The sequence below is a fragment of the Falco cherrug genome, chromosome 10, assembly GCF_023634085.1.
Source record: "Falco cherrug isolate bFalChe1 chromosome 10, bFalChe1.pri, whole genome shotgun sequence".
Lineage (NCBI taxonomy): Eukaryota > Metazoa > Chordata > Aves > Falconiformes > Falconidae > Falco > Falco cherrug.
The window spans coordinates 7,299,733-7,315,146 of NC_073706.1; the positions used below are offsets into that span (position 1 = coordinate 7,299,733).

The window sequence follows — 15,414 nt, forward strand, 5'->3', positions numbered from 1 at the left end:
TGATGTCATGCAGCCTTGCTTCCAAACACACACCACCTGGACATAGCAACTGCTGCCACTGCAATTTAATTCTTGCTTGCCGATTGCAAATTTCAGTTCCTCTGGTTGTGTGCTGTAAAAGTTTTGATTCATACTTTACTTTCCAAATATTGTGGCTTTTCTTGTGCAACTGCTTAAGAAAGATGCATTGGCCTCTACTGTGCAAAAGGGTCTCTTATGACACACAATATATACTGCATACATGGTATAACAAACAAAACCAATCAAGAGACTGGCTGTTCTTTCTATCTTTATTTTCTGTCAAGACAAATATTAAGCTGTTTTTAAATGCGGAAGGAAACAGAGGTCAGAGTGAAATTCCCCAATGTACCCCACTGTTCATGATGTGCATATTCTGTACACAGAAAATGCTGATACTGCAAGGTGACAGCCACCTGCTAGAACAGGCTGAGCTTTCCCAGCTCCTCCTGGCTTCAGCACCCCACAGGATAAGTCCATTGAGATAGCACAACCCTCAAAAGGTGCTCCACCAGGCATAATGCAAAACAGAATATCATCCTAAGTAATCTTTCTTTTTTCCATTTCCTCTGCTACTCAGTGTAACTGCAGTAAACTTCCAGCACCATTCACCAACAAATAAAGCGAAGTTTCATCATCTTGATCTGTTCACTACATCAGAATCAAGATGCAGCTAAGTACCTTAAATATTTAAAGAAAGAGAGGCCTAACAGCTGAAAAAAGGAAAACACGCATTTCCTCAGGGAATGTTTTGCTCACTGAGTAAAGAGTAAGAAAGCTTTGCCCCATTTAGCAAACCTATAAAAACCCAAACCCAACCAAGAATAAAAAGTAATAAAAACTGTGCACAATTTTTAATTTATAAAAACAGGACCTGCCCACAGCTGCTTTTTTCAGAGAACCATCATAGTTGAATTGTGAAAAACTCTGTAATGGTGTAATATGTCTGCAATGACCTCTTCTAATTCCAGAGGTACTGATCTGTCCTTCTTTTTGACTCCTTCCATTCATCTAGAACCAGTACTTTTTCCAACTGCATTTAGTTGAAAAGTCTCAACTATACCTTAAATTTATTTGTCCATTTTGTTTTTAAATGCTTTCTGCTCATGCTCCCTAACGTCTAAGTGCAGTTACTCCAGCAACTACTACTACTAAATGCTTAACAGAGAAGGAGAAATGCACAGAAGTGAAAAAAAACATGGGCAGTAAGATTATGAACTTTGAAATCCACTGCAAGGAAAGGCAATGGTGAACCAAGAATGTTGGTGCAATGTGAAGGCCTGAACACAGCAAAATTCTAGAAATTCAGTGGTGGCAAAGCTGGAGATCTGACTTAGTAAAAAGCCCAGCAAAGCAGATACTACAACAATAAATGCACTGGATTTTGTGTACCCTGTACCATTTAATGACTAAGTTAAAAACTCCAGTAGTACTTTTGTCTTATACAAGTAATCGGTAAATCTTACTTTTCAAGTATACCTACCCAAAAAATCATCTTTGGTCTATATAGGCTGAAAATCATTATTTATTTACAAGTTTTCAGAACACGTTCTCCTCACATGTGAAGAAACACTTGTGCCAATGCAAAGGAGGAGACATATTTGCAACAGGGATAATTTCACATGTAAAGTTACAGGAGCTAACAAAGGAGCCAAACTCAGAAAAGTATCTTCCCAATATCCACATCTTTTTTTCCTGTTGAGGGATCATGCTTCTGACATCAGAATGCTCATAGCTAGCACACTCCTGCAGCTCCCTTTGGAAATCTTCCCCCACTGTTCTTCCCTTATTCTGTGTCTTGTCAACACCTTCTTCTCACAAACAGCTGCTTCCCATCTGAGCTGATTCCTGAGCATAGTGTCAATAACACAACAGAGACAGAACCACCAGCACCCAGAGGGATATGAGCTAAAAAATTATATGCAAATGTCCAGCAATTATCATTTGAAGCCTTTGATTTTTCCACAATAAAAAGGGAAGTAAATAAAACAGAAATGAGCAAGAGTCACCTCATGTGAAGGACCGAAGTGCTTTCAGTCTACGATATCTCAGCTCACAACTGTTAGTAATGACACTCAGAATTAGGTAATTAACAGCCGGTTCCTTTTCACACTGTCCTAAAGTAGTCCCACCCATTCAAACTGTATTTCCTTTCTGTCTCCTCCTCCACAGATCAAGAAAATAGAAGACCTCAAGTAATAACAAAATTCTATGGAAGGCTGACAAAACAGATTTCCAACACTTCTAATTCCTCAGAAATAAACCCATTCAGACCAGCCACCAAGACAGAAAAGTTAGCACTGGTCTCGGTCTCAACTCTGCTGTGGGCATCACTGTTCAACCAAAGTCCTATTTCAGCAAGATATTCCACAACCTGGGGTGGGACCTCAGGCTATGCCTACACTAGTAAGCTAACAGTGCCAGGACATGGGCCTGAGCCTTGCAATTCTGTTAGAAAACCTTTAGAATATTTCCTAGCATCCTTTGGCCCGGGTCTAGCATTCTCCTAAACAATTCTCAGACACAGTGCCAGAGTTAGGATGGGCCAAGGATCATTCCCAACAGGCAGTCTGAATGCAGCCATCCTACTTTGAGACTTGGAGAATTCAGTGGTACAAGACAAGACCAGACCAGATCATGCCAGTTGGCCTCAGGGCCAGAGAATAAAGCCTGGCACTGTTTTGTTTATTACATTTGTAGCCTAAGTCACTTGCTCAACAGTACAACCCATTAACCACTGATCAGACCTAACAAGACAGATAAACTTTCACCTCCATGCCTTCTCCTCTGTGACATACATATTAAATAGCACACAGCCTATTCATATATACCTATATTAGGCTTGTCCATTGTTCCCACAACAACCTGGATTCTGTTTAAGAATCGGGTTTCAGGGTCCAAAACATTTTACCAGGTCAAAAGTTTTACAACCTTCTGTTATTGCCCCTTCAAACAAAATAAAAGGGGCTTCTTTAGCCACCTAGTGATGAGGTTAACAGCAAAGGGCTCCCTGTGAGGTGATGAATTCAAAGCAGTTGTCAGATTAGACAGAAAGTCCCCTGGGACCAGAGACTTCACTGTGTAGCTAAAACCCACCCACCTATCTGAGATAAGAACGCACTAAAATGCAAGTTCTTATCAGGAGTCTCTCCCCAAAGCAGGGCCCTCCACCAGTGACACACAACACTTTGAGTATCAGGGAACTCCTCTCTATTGTCGGCTTCCTCAGGCACCAAAATAATCCCTGAATGAGACCTTTTATGTTTTCCCCTCTTTCCTGACATGGATCCCTCATCTATCCTATGGAGGGTTGTTCAAAGTTACTCAAACCACACTAGGATGCCAAAAGCATAAGCAGGCAAAACCTTCAAGACAAAGTGTTATCACTGAAGTGATATACTGTAGGTAAGAAAAATGTGTAGATGGTGTGGATGACATTGCTAGGCTTTTTAAAATCTAAGCCCATTTCATCATGTGCAAAGGTAGCTAACATCTGACAGCCATCCAGTAAAATGAGTCTCACAGGTTCAAAGCTGTTTCTTAATAAATTGCTCAGTGACAACCTCAGCAGTCCAGGTCACCAGTTGCAAAGGATTGGGTTAGCCTCTCTCTTTAAAAGTGGTCTGCTCAGGGAAGGGGTGAGTAGCATGACCTTTCAGTGATCAATATTTGCTCATTCTGACACATTAGAGCAAGACACATTAGCAGAAAGGACATGGGTTTGGTATCACTGGTAGTGACACTGGTTCACAAACGTGCAATCACATCAAGCTTCACACCCAAAACACACAGCCAAGCAGTTCCTAAATATATGCTTGAAGGAGCCCTGAAAATTTTGGCCCTAATGCTTAGACAGTGGCAACTAAACAACTAACAAATCCACAGGGAATATGTAATCAGCACTCTGCATGTTAGACTGTTTGCCTTTTCTTGGTTTGTTTGGTTTTTGTTGTTTTAGGGTTTGTGTTGTGGTTTGATTTTGGTTTGGGTTTTTTTTTTTTGGGGGGGGGGTAGGTTGTTTGTGGGGTTTTGTTTTTGTTTTTTTATTTGTGTGGCGTTTTGGTTGGTTGGGTTTTCTTACACTGAAAGCATATTACTGGGCCAACTACATGATGACTAGTCCACAAAGATTTTTAATGACTAGAAGGCAGTGCTTATTAAAAAAAAAAAAGAAAGTGCCCTCATTTTACATAGGCTAAGTGGTTTGGGAACCAAAAATTAACCTGTTGGCACAAGAACTGACCACAAGCAAAACCAGAAGTACAAAATGAAAGTCAAGTTGAGAATGGTCACAAGATTTACTCCATGAGTCATGAGACATCAGATAAGTTGCAGCAAAGTATTATTTGTGTGGATGATATGCTTCCATAAAAATAATTATAGCAATAGCAACAGCTGTGAGATCAACCCAATATCATTACATAAACATAAATATTCCTTTAACTCAAGTCCACAGTCCCATCATCTCAGTAACCACCCTAATCAAGGTGTAGAAATCTACTGCCCTCTCTGCAACTCCAAGATATATGACATAAAATTGCATCTCTTTCCAGAACTGTAGGAAGTCACATTGCCAGCCAGTTTGTGACAAGTTCTTGTGCTAACAGCACAGAGTGAAAAAGCAGGTGAGCTTTCATACATAAGCATCATGATGCCCAAAACGGTCAATACCTGTCTTTCTGTCACTAGGTTCCAAGGGGCCTATCAGAGCTGCCATTCAGCTTTGAGCAATCAGTATCTCATGGCTTGACATATGGCTATCAGCTGTGTAAGCAATGAGTTATTCTTCTAAGGAGGAGGGCTCATTAGGAAGAGCGAAGGAACTGTTTTCTCGCCACCAAGCTGTTTTCTCTTACTCTGGTCTGGAGATCTGCAGTTCAAAGGGAGCCAAGACCTCTTCAGATGAGTGGCTTCTACAGAAGGGTGATGGAAAGTGTATATGCAAGAGTCGGGCATTTTAATTCAAATAACCACCCTGACATTCTCTCCCAGTACAGATCTACTGCAGTTCTGAATGTCTGCTACAGCTTGATTCGATCGTATGTGCAGAAGGCAGCGTTAAAGCTTTATTCAGGCTTGGCCAGGTAATCAAGCAGGAATCTTCATCTGCAGTAATACTGAAATCCAAGACTTCGCTCAGGTCTTAGGCATGCTGTTGGTGCAATCCCCAGTCCAAGCCTCAGTTTATGATCCAGCAGGGCATAGTAAAAGGTAGCATTCAGTCTCTGTGTGAGAGATGGCTTTGCATGAATTGCATTGCTCCATAATGAAGTCTCTGTGGTGGACTGAGAAACTACAATATTGCATATTTCAATTCTTTTTCTTGACTCTAGTTGTTAAAGGCTGAGAATGCTGCAGTCATTCCCACTGCTGAATCTGAACTCTTCAAAACAGATAAGAAACATAGTAAGATAGCAATGCTTCCAGTCTGTCCTTCAAAGAGACAGGACTGGTTGCTTCACCACAAGTTTAAAACACAACACAAAATATTGAGACAGAAACAAAAGGGCAAAGGGGGCCAGGAGAGGAGTGGACTGAAGCCAGTCTAACAGAGGAGGAAATGCCAGCCACCCTATGCTCCAAGTCCAGCCCTACTTTTTACATCCTTAATTCAAACAGCCTTCATGCACTCTGAAACACCATCACCTTTGATTGCACTAATCAAGGGATCATCTGTCAATTCAGAGCACTTAATGGAAATACTGCCATGTAAATATGGATTACTTATACCACCACAATATGAAGACAATGGTAATAAACAGCAGCATTAGTGAACTACACATGCTTTCCCATCATCTAAAGTACAAAACAAAAGGGTCTGGCTGAAAGACCACTGCAAAGAAACTTTGGTGTGTAGTCAGGGAAACCAGTAGATGCAACCATTCAGAACAATTTCAAAGATTTGATCCACAAAACAGATTTCTGCAATCATGGCAATTGCTATTTACAAATGGAAAGGAAAAAAAAAACTTTCACAAACCAGATGAGTCCACAGAATACATCTTTATTTCAAGAGTATCTTGAAAAAGAAAATTTGAAAGTCTTTGCCCCAAGAAAGCCTGGTCCAACAAGATCTGAGAGGTCAAATAAGGTTTCCGCAAAGCTTCATCATTAAATCCCCATTTTGTGCAAGAAAACTGATGGTAGTCTTTGCAGATAATGAAGGCCTAGGGGATAAGCAGATATATGTGGGTCAGCAGTACTCTCTCTGGTGGTGATCACTATAGACTGCCATTGCACAGCGATTTCAAACATCAAAGTCAAAAACACACATTACCATTTACATCCTAAAACATACAACCGTGCAAGGCCTTTACCAAGAAAACACCCATTGCAGGCTGTGAATCCCTTTGAGGCTGGAAACGAAGACAACAGAAAAGGAATTCTACAGCTGGAAAGGAGTGAAATTCACACATAATCCCTTACATTTTCTTGCAAGTGCCTGAAGGAAACAATAGGCTGGCAACAGAAATAAGTCATTTCTCAAATGCTTCATCTGTCACAGACTCATCTGGATGGCTGCAGGCAGACACTGCACTTGAGAGATCCTACCTTTTTCAAGCCCCACATGCTTTCAGAGTGGGTACCTCTGGGACTGCCAGGATTTGAACATAGGAAAGCTGGCTTAAAAACACCACTCTCCTCCCCTTAAGGAGGGTTCAGTGTTGCTTTTCCAGGCTACATCTCAGAAGTCTAATATTTAGACTGCTCCCATAAATCCTCTGTGTAGACACCTAGTCACGGTCACTGGTATGAGCAACAAGTTGTCCTCAAATACATGTACAAACTCAGATAAACCTTTCTTAAGGCTCCTGTGCTAGATAATGCTCCTGTATAATGTACAAAAACATGAAAAAATCCGTTCCCTCACTCAGTACTGCTAAAGCCTTGGGAGTGTCTTGTGCTGCTTTTTAGGCACTAGAGTTCAAGAAACATATAGATTAGAGAATCCAGATAACACAGGAATTATCAGAGCTAAAATTAAATCATTTTGGGGAAAAATTTAAATAATTTGACAATTTAGTCTAAAATAATTTGTGAAAACATCCATGAGATACTTGAAGGACTGATGCAAAGAGAAAGAAATCACCTTTGCACTCATCGAAAAAAAAAAAGATTAGACATTACATCAGGTATCAGGAAGACATTTCTAATAATAAGGACATCTGAACACCAGAATAAACCATCAGAAACAGCCCTCCTTTCAGATCCAAACATGATGGGATAGTTTGTCAAGATCATCTCCAACACTAACGATATAATGTAAAACTGTAGAACCGTAATTCCCATGCCTGCAAAGCAGTACTCCTGCCAATGGCACAAACACTGTGTGACCTGCGAAGTAGAAAATTAGCAAAGTTTTCACACTTCTTTCCTCCTATATTTAGGAACAAACACGCTCCCATAATGGATATCAGTCTGCTTCCTACAGAAATCAGCCAAAAATTTTGTCAAATCAAACATGCATTCAGCTACATGTGCAGCAACTCACTCAATTTCTGCTGCGATGCTTGTTTCACTTTTTGATCCACGTGCCCTTTCCTACCAACGCCTAGGGTCTCTGTCCCTCCTTTACACTCACTCAGCTCCCAGACGGCTACAGCAAGTGAGTTTCAAGGTAGAGGCACCAGTGCAGTGCTGAGAAAGCACAGGGCAGCCACCCTCCCCCTGCTCTCCCCCCCAAGGGATCATGACACATGTTCAGACAACAACTGGCACCCCTGAAGCGAGAGGGAGGGACAAATGGCAAAAGTGCTGATTGATGGTACCACTGCAATTCAAAGGAGGAAGAGATGCAGAGCCAGAGTCAGGTCAAACACCTCATTCTAAGAATGTAGTAAGACCAAAGTAGATCTGAGATAAAGCATAGCAAGGGTCAGATGCACACCAAGCTGGAACGAGCTAAGGGAAGCAAAGAGAAAGGAGTTTTAGTTCTCACCTGTGCGACAGTAAACTGGTGAAACTACATAGGGGATTTATTGATATTTTCTCATTGTGGAGATTCCATGTGAGTGCAACAAGAACTGAAAAGCTTTGTTCATATGAAAAGTCTGCTGTACTCCTATACATCTTTGATTTGTAAAGCCTCGCTACAAAGGGCATGTGCTGGTCACACAATCTTCCAAGTGAAAATTAAGCTCAGACATGCATCTCAGAGCAGAACAACCTGGGAATTCTGTGTCCTCCATCCTTGCTCTTGCACCTATGCATCATAAACTAGCCTCCACAGACCACAGGCTCAGATAAATAAATATTTTCAGAGCTTTCTCTTTGCTTTTCTGTTTTTCACTGCTGCTTCACTTTCTACATCCAGACTGCTTCATGTTTTCTCTTTGTATCCAGAGCAAAAGAACCTTCTAATTTGTTTGTATTTCAGCCTATAGCAGCTAATTTTGCACTACACTTAGCCTGAATAGAAAACTCTACTTGCAGAATTGCCAACCCCAAACATTCAAGTCATAACACAAGCCCCTAAACACTTAAGAGCATTTATGTTTTGCTAATGTTATAACTTCAAACTTTGCTTTACAACCAGAAGGGCTACAAACATGCCATTGAAAATGAAAGCAGCAATCTTCCTTCATTTACATATGTCAGGAACCAGGCTTTTAAGAAAAATGCCCCATGTTAAGACTCAACAGTAGAAAATTTGATCATTCACAGTCATAACTGGCTACTGGTGACTGCACATAACCAACTGACCCAAAACAACAGAACAGCAAAGCTAATTTAGACCACTTCTAACCAAATTACCTCTTCCATCTCCTTCCTCTCCCCAATTGCTCTTTTAGCTGTCTCACAATAAAAGAGCAACATTACCCAAACCATATGGCTCGCCTTCCAGAATCAAGAGTTTATCTGCATCTACTGAAGGTGAAACAGGCGGAGGACAGTGTAGGACAGGAAACCACACCTCACAGCTGAGACAAATGGTCTGTTTGCTACTCTGCTACTCTATCTGAGCACCAGAGCCCTAATCCTGGATGCAAACAAGATTGTGAAATATGAAAAAAAAAAAAAAAGAAAAAAAAAAGCCTGTGATGTTTATCATATTTCAAGATGGGTGGAGTGCAAAATCCAGAGACACTAGAGCAATTACAGCTACAAAGCAAGCAAGAAAAGGGAGCATAACATAAATATTTTGAGTCTGCAGGATGTGGGTTAATTTATCTGATGGCACGCATGTCCTAATGTAACATATTTATACAATTGATAAGATGGAAAAAGACTTCCAGTCTTCATATAAAAATAAAGGATGGCATAATATTAAAACCTAAAAATAGTCCTGGTATCAACATGATACCTGTCTGATAAGGACAGTTAAACTTTCATACAGTTTCATGCCTGCACAGAACACACAGCAATTGCTCAAGCTAGAAGTACGTCCTGTCATTCTGACGTTACAGTTTACAAGTTGGTGGTTTGTCTTTTGAAAGATGAAAGAGCCATATTTATATACAATGTGGAGAATAATTTGGCTTTATATACTTGTAATTACTGAAGTTGTGGGAGCTTCACGTGCAGGTCAGAGCCAAGTGTTCAGTGAAATTAAAGACAGAAAAAAAAAAAAAAAAAAAAGAAAAGAAAGTGCATACAAGAAAATACCTACCTTTGCAATCTGGTGTATTAGATAACTACTGTTACTGCACTTTCACATGTAATTCATATGATTATATGTACAAACTGGTTAACCAGACTTTTAAATACTGACATCTAACTGTTGTGTACCCACTATTCAATCTATTCTTGGAATGATGGTCAGTGAGTATGTCTGAAATTACTCAGGATTCCTGTGCCTCCTTACTTGAAAGCTGGTCTTTAATTTGACCAGGATTCTGTGGAATGACCATGCAGCATTCAGACAAACCACAACCTTTCTCTTCTCAGTGAATTATCTGTGACTTTTCCATACAGACTGACAACACAGGCAAGAACAGATACCTAGAGAATGGGTAAGCTTAAGGGCTGCAACGCTCAGACACCGCACCTCAGTACCTTAAGACTCTGCTGTCAGCCAGATATTCATGTGCAAGACTGCATGCCACCAGACAAATGCTTTGACATTTACCCAACCGGTCACTCAAATTATCACCTGGTTTAATTTTGTCACACTAACAAGAAATATTTACAAGAACACATACAAAATGTAAACATTTCTGCATACGTTGCAGAGAGCTAAGACAGGCCAAAGGGAGGCAAAGGATTAACTGAATCTTAAAGTCTGGAGACTGAAAATCCTTATGGTTTATGATCTCACCAAGACTTACAACAGAATTATCTGCCTTTATCTCTTTGAAGTTTATCTTACTACATCAGTAACTTTTAGTAAAGTTCATTAGCTTCTGACAATTTTCCACTATGCTTATTTGATCACTAGATCTTTAATGATGTTGGCAGCAGTACTTTTTCATCCATTCCCTGTAGTTCTCCATGCTGTTTAAAAGGTTCGGCTGTGTAATGAGCCTTTACGTGGGGAGCTGGACTAGATGATCTCCAGAGGTCCCTTTCAACCCCAACGATTCTGTGATTAGTAAAGTTAACTGCAGTATTATCTATTAATATTCCTGATTTACACAGCATTTCTTCAAGGACGATTCTGTATTTTGCAACATCATACCTGCCTAACAAAATGGCAGATAAGAAGAACACAATATAGCATGTGCATATTCATAATTAAATCAGTAACTTCAGATCATCAGCTACGAGCTGGCAGAAGTGTTTGCCCCCTCCCAGCATGGTAGCTCCTCATTTTGATGCTTAATCTAGGAAAAGCAAGACTATCAAAATCATGATATATCTGTATTATATTACCATTTAATATAAAATCCAGACTCTGTTTAAAAAAATAGCTATATGCCTTGGAATTGATCATCTCACCTAGTGATATCTGGAACAGACCACAGAGAAAACCTACTGGGTTTCATTCTCTCCACAGTTCTGATACATAATACTGTAACGTGACCTATCAGCAAGAGTACCAGAAACTAAACACAAGCAAAACTGACTAGGAACACCTTCTTTTGTCCAAAATCCAATGGAATAAAAATGTTACAAACAACATATGCAGTGAAAAATTAACTCTACATATTAAACCTAACAGACTGAATAGCCTGATTTAGCTGTAGTGGCATAGGACATCTAAGTTAAATTTGCAGCTATTACTCCATTTGTCAGAGTTACTTGAGGTATGAAATATAACAGATTCTAGAGACTAAATTTTATTTAAGTAGGTAAACATCTGGAGCATTTTCATTAAATGAGTACAAAACTCACAGCAAAATCTTCTTCATGGTGACTAACACAATTTTTATTGTGAGAAAAGAGAACTCCATGTTCTCTGACTTTAATGATACCCACTTTATTAATCTATATTTATAGTGAACCTACTTTCCCTGCAACTTAGCGGGAAAAGGTTTCTAAACATACAAAAAGAAAAAGGAAACCCTTCCTTCAACATGATTACATATTAGTCTAAAAAGGACCAAAATACTCTCAATAAATCCAAGTTACTTTGATTTATTTGCAAATCCATAGTATTAAATACTTAGGAGATTCTTTTACATTACCAGGAAACACAGGAAGCTGCTGCTAGCAAGCAACCTCAGTGCTGTGAATAAACCCATAGAATTTAGTTATTTGCTTTTTAAAACATTGTTTATTGAGAATACTTAATGGAGACTAGGGCTTCAATAGCAAATATTTAACAAAGAGCACAAATTCCCTCACCTAACCTTTTTCTAATGCACAACTGTCCCATTCTACTCAGGGAAAACTCTTTCTGATGACAGAAAGATATGAGATTTAGCCTTCCTTTATTTATCAAAGCTATTAAAGTTTCTTAAGCAACAGAACCTGTACCCCACATATCTCTCATCTTAAGTTTGACAGGAACAAATTTCCATAAGGTCTGGGAACTGCAGCTGTCCTCCTCAGAGGAACTGCAGTCTTTTCTCCACTACAGCCAAAATTGCTTCTGCAACATATGGAAGTATAATCAATTTCAGTACAATTCACACTATAAAAAAAAAAAACAAACACTAACAACCTAACATCACCCAACCACATTTGAATGTTAACTAGATGCTTCACCTCAGAAAACATAATAGGTTACATTTATTTTGCACTGGGTAGGTGCTACTCACAGAGAACATGAGATGGTAAGAAAGAGACCCCTGAGGCAAGAGCAGCAGTTCCTACGCAGTAATGCCAAGGCACTCAGAAAAACAAACTAATGCAAGTAAAGTGGACTTTATTTGTGAAGCCCAAGTAGATCTGAGAATACAGGGTCCCAGTGGTACAACAGCACTTCTATTAGTGTCATAAGGCAAAACTGGTGCCTTATAACTGCCTGTATTCCAGCGACTATATAAATGATATTATCCTTGTGTGTCACGTCAGCTGTCCAGTGTGGTAGGCAGGGCAGAATTCCTTCCTTTGTAATATCTTGCTGGAAGGTATTAAGTTATGGCCATCCACCCAATTTATGCAGAAAATAGTTCTCACTCCAAATTTTAAAAATTTCATCCTGGTAGTGCTTTTTACCCTCGCATACTGCAGTAGATCCTCATTCTTCTTTCCTCGGTGCTAACACTGTTCAGCTACCTGAATGCAGTTGTAGAGCAATTCAGCTCATAAGAACTAGGGTCAATGACTGAAGTAAACTGTCATTATTTAGGACAGCACACAAACATTTGACACATGCTTAAAGTTAAGCCTGTGTGTGAATGCTGTTCTAAACCAAGGCCTAGAGATAAGAAAGATCCTATCCCTCAGTGCTTTATTCAAACATAATTACCAAAACACAAATTCCATAGGAGGGGTGAAGCTGCACTATCAGAATCAACCCCCCCAAGATACTACTACAGCCAATCTACACCTAGTAGACAATAACAAGCGACTGTGAAGGGCTCTAACTACAGTGCCATCCCGACACCACAGCCAAGCTAGTATCTTCTGCCATTACCAAAGGCATAATCCTCACTACTGCTCTGATTAAAACTACCATGTTAACGAATATAACGAATATAAAGCCTTATTTTGAAAATTCCATTAGTTAATACTGTGAATGCATTTAACTACAAGAACATAAGCTAAAAATATATGCAGCCTGAATCTGCATTCCAGCCTGTAGCTGACAAAATCTCAAGTTCAGTACTTAGGACAGAGGAGCTTTCTGAGTGTTTTTTTGTTTTGTTTTGTCTGTAGGGTGGGGCAGTTCTGCAACTTGCAGCTTTTTTAAGATCTCCTCACAGGGAGACAGAATCCCAGTTCTAAAAGAAGCTAACTGGCACGTCAGTTGGAAGCCTTCTGAAATTAAAGACTCTGAGTTCAACTGTTCGAGAAAGAAAAGGATTTAAGTAGAGCCTTGTCCATCAAGCAACCACATCCTTTTCATTTATCTTTTATGCTAGACAGTTTGCCACTTGGGTGAATCTGAAAAACACCAAAGACAAACTGATTTTAAAAAACAAACAAACAAAAACCTTGCCAGAAAGACAGGTCAAAAAGGGTCCAGGGTCTAAATCCATTTAGATGAAATCAGGGGTTAGTACTTATCTAGCAAAACACCATAAAGAATTTCTGCCCTGTCCAACCTTTTAGAAATCTCTGCAGAGACTTCCCTTGCTTTGATTCTTGATCTGTGTGATCAAATAGTTTCTTCTTCTTCTTTTTTTATGGCATATCTGTTATCTAGTAACTTTTACTGCAGGCTCTTCTAGTTATTTGCAGGAGTGTGGTGGTATGCTGATGAATTCCACATCTAGAGCCTACATAAGAAAAAGGAAATACCCAGATGGAATTTTACTTCTGAACTAGTCCGTGGATAATTTCAGAGGCGGGTATAATTGTCTCCACATGCACAGACACTCCCGGCCCAATCACATATTTATGTTTATCATTAAAGCAATATATATTTAATACTTATTTATAAAATAACAAGCAATAAGGGTTTGAGCTTCCAAGTGGGCGTACCAGCAACTTCGAAACAACAACAAAAGGGATGAGGCATCCTGAGAAGCGATTCGGTCCTGGATCTGTCCCTGCCACCCCCCAGCGAGGCAGAGGCACCAGCGGTCCCCGCGGCCCAGGCGCCGCCGGGATGCTGCCCGGCCCGGCGCTCCAGCGCTCCGGCGGCAGGCAGGGCTTTCCCTCACCGGAGGGGGACGACGCGGTTGTCGGCGGTCCCGCTCTGCTCGCGGCGGCCCCTCGCACATCACCCCCCGCTCAGCCTCTCGAGCAGAAGAAACTCCCCCTCGGTGGAGCGGGCCTGGCTCCCGGCACTTCCCACAAGTTGTGCCAAGCGCTGCCGCGCCGCCGGGACGCGCTCGCAGCCCCCGGCCCGCCCGGGGAGGAGCCGCTCCACTCCGCACCGGGCCGCCCGCCCAGCCCCCCCGGTGCCCTGAGGGGGCTTCCCCGCCCGCGCCCCGCGGCGCTGCTCACCGACTGCAGGAAGTGGAGGGTCCCCACGTAGTCCCGCTCGGTGCTGAGGATCTCGTTGAGGACGCAGAGGCGGAGGCGCAGCTGGCGGTCGGTGTCCTTGGGGCAGCCGGCGGGCTCGGCGGCGCTGGGGGCGCCGGGTGGCGGCGGCGGCGGCGCCTCCATAGTGGCGGCCGCGGGGCGAGGCGTTCCGCTTCCCCGCCGATCTCTTCGGCCGCCTCAGGAGCCCCCCATGGCCGCGCGGTGCCCGGCGCGGCTGGGCAACGGCACCCCCTGCCGCCCCCTCGGCCCTGCCTCGCTCGCGAGTGGAGGCGCTACAGGGGCCGCTCTCCGAGGGGAGCCCGGCTGCGGGACATGCCGGAGTAGCGGCGAGCGCTCGGCGGCGAGGCGGCGTTGAATGAAGAGGGAAGGGAAGCCCCAGCGGCGGGGAGGGGGGGAGCGAGAGGCGGGCGGGGAGGGCGGGGCGGGGAGGGCGAAGCGGCGGAGCCCGGCCCCTGGGGGCCTGGCCGGGCCAGCGGCGGGCAGCGGCCTGGCAGGGCGGCAGCGCGGCCTCAGCCCCCCCGCGCCTGCACACCTACGCAAGCCCCCGCACACCCGCATCTCCTCACCCCACGCGCTACCTCAGCCCACCAGACCACACACACGCACACCATCACACCCGCACTCCCTCGTCCCACTCACAAACCTCACACCCGCACTCCTCCCTCACACCCACGCTCACACCTGCTTCACACAAACTCACCTCATACACACACTCACAGCCCTCACGCTGCACTCACTTCATACCCGCACTCCCTCACACACAGTCTCTCACACCTGCCTCACACCTGCACTCCCTCACACACCTCTCACACCTGCCTCACACCGCACTCACCTCATACCTGCACTTCCTCACACATCCACCCCCTCACATCACACTCACTTCATACCCGCACTCCCTCACACATCCACCCCCTC

The 15,414-nt window shown here is 42.6% G+C and overlaps 1 protein-coding gene across 2 annotated transcripts in view; it reads right to left on the reverse strand.

Annotated features, from left to right (window-relative positions):
- Window positions 1-14,867, reverse strand: part of PREX1 (phosphatidylinositol-3,4,5-trisphosphate dependent Rac exchange factor 1) — a 165,191-nt gene extending 150,324 nt beyond the window's left edge. For both annotated transcript variants that reach the window (XM_055721668.1, XM_055721667.1), the window contains exon 1: window positions 14,461-14,867. In XM_055721668.1, the coding sequence (XP_055577643.1) occupies window positions 14,461-14,622 (162 nt within the window). In that variant the 5' untranslated portion in view covers window positions 14,623-14,867. The remainder of the gene's footprint in view (window positions 1-14,460) is intronic.
- Window positions 14,868-15,414: the final 547 nt, after the last annotated feature.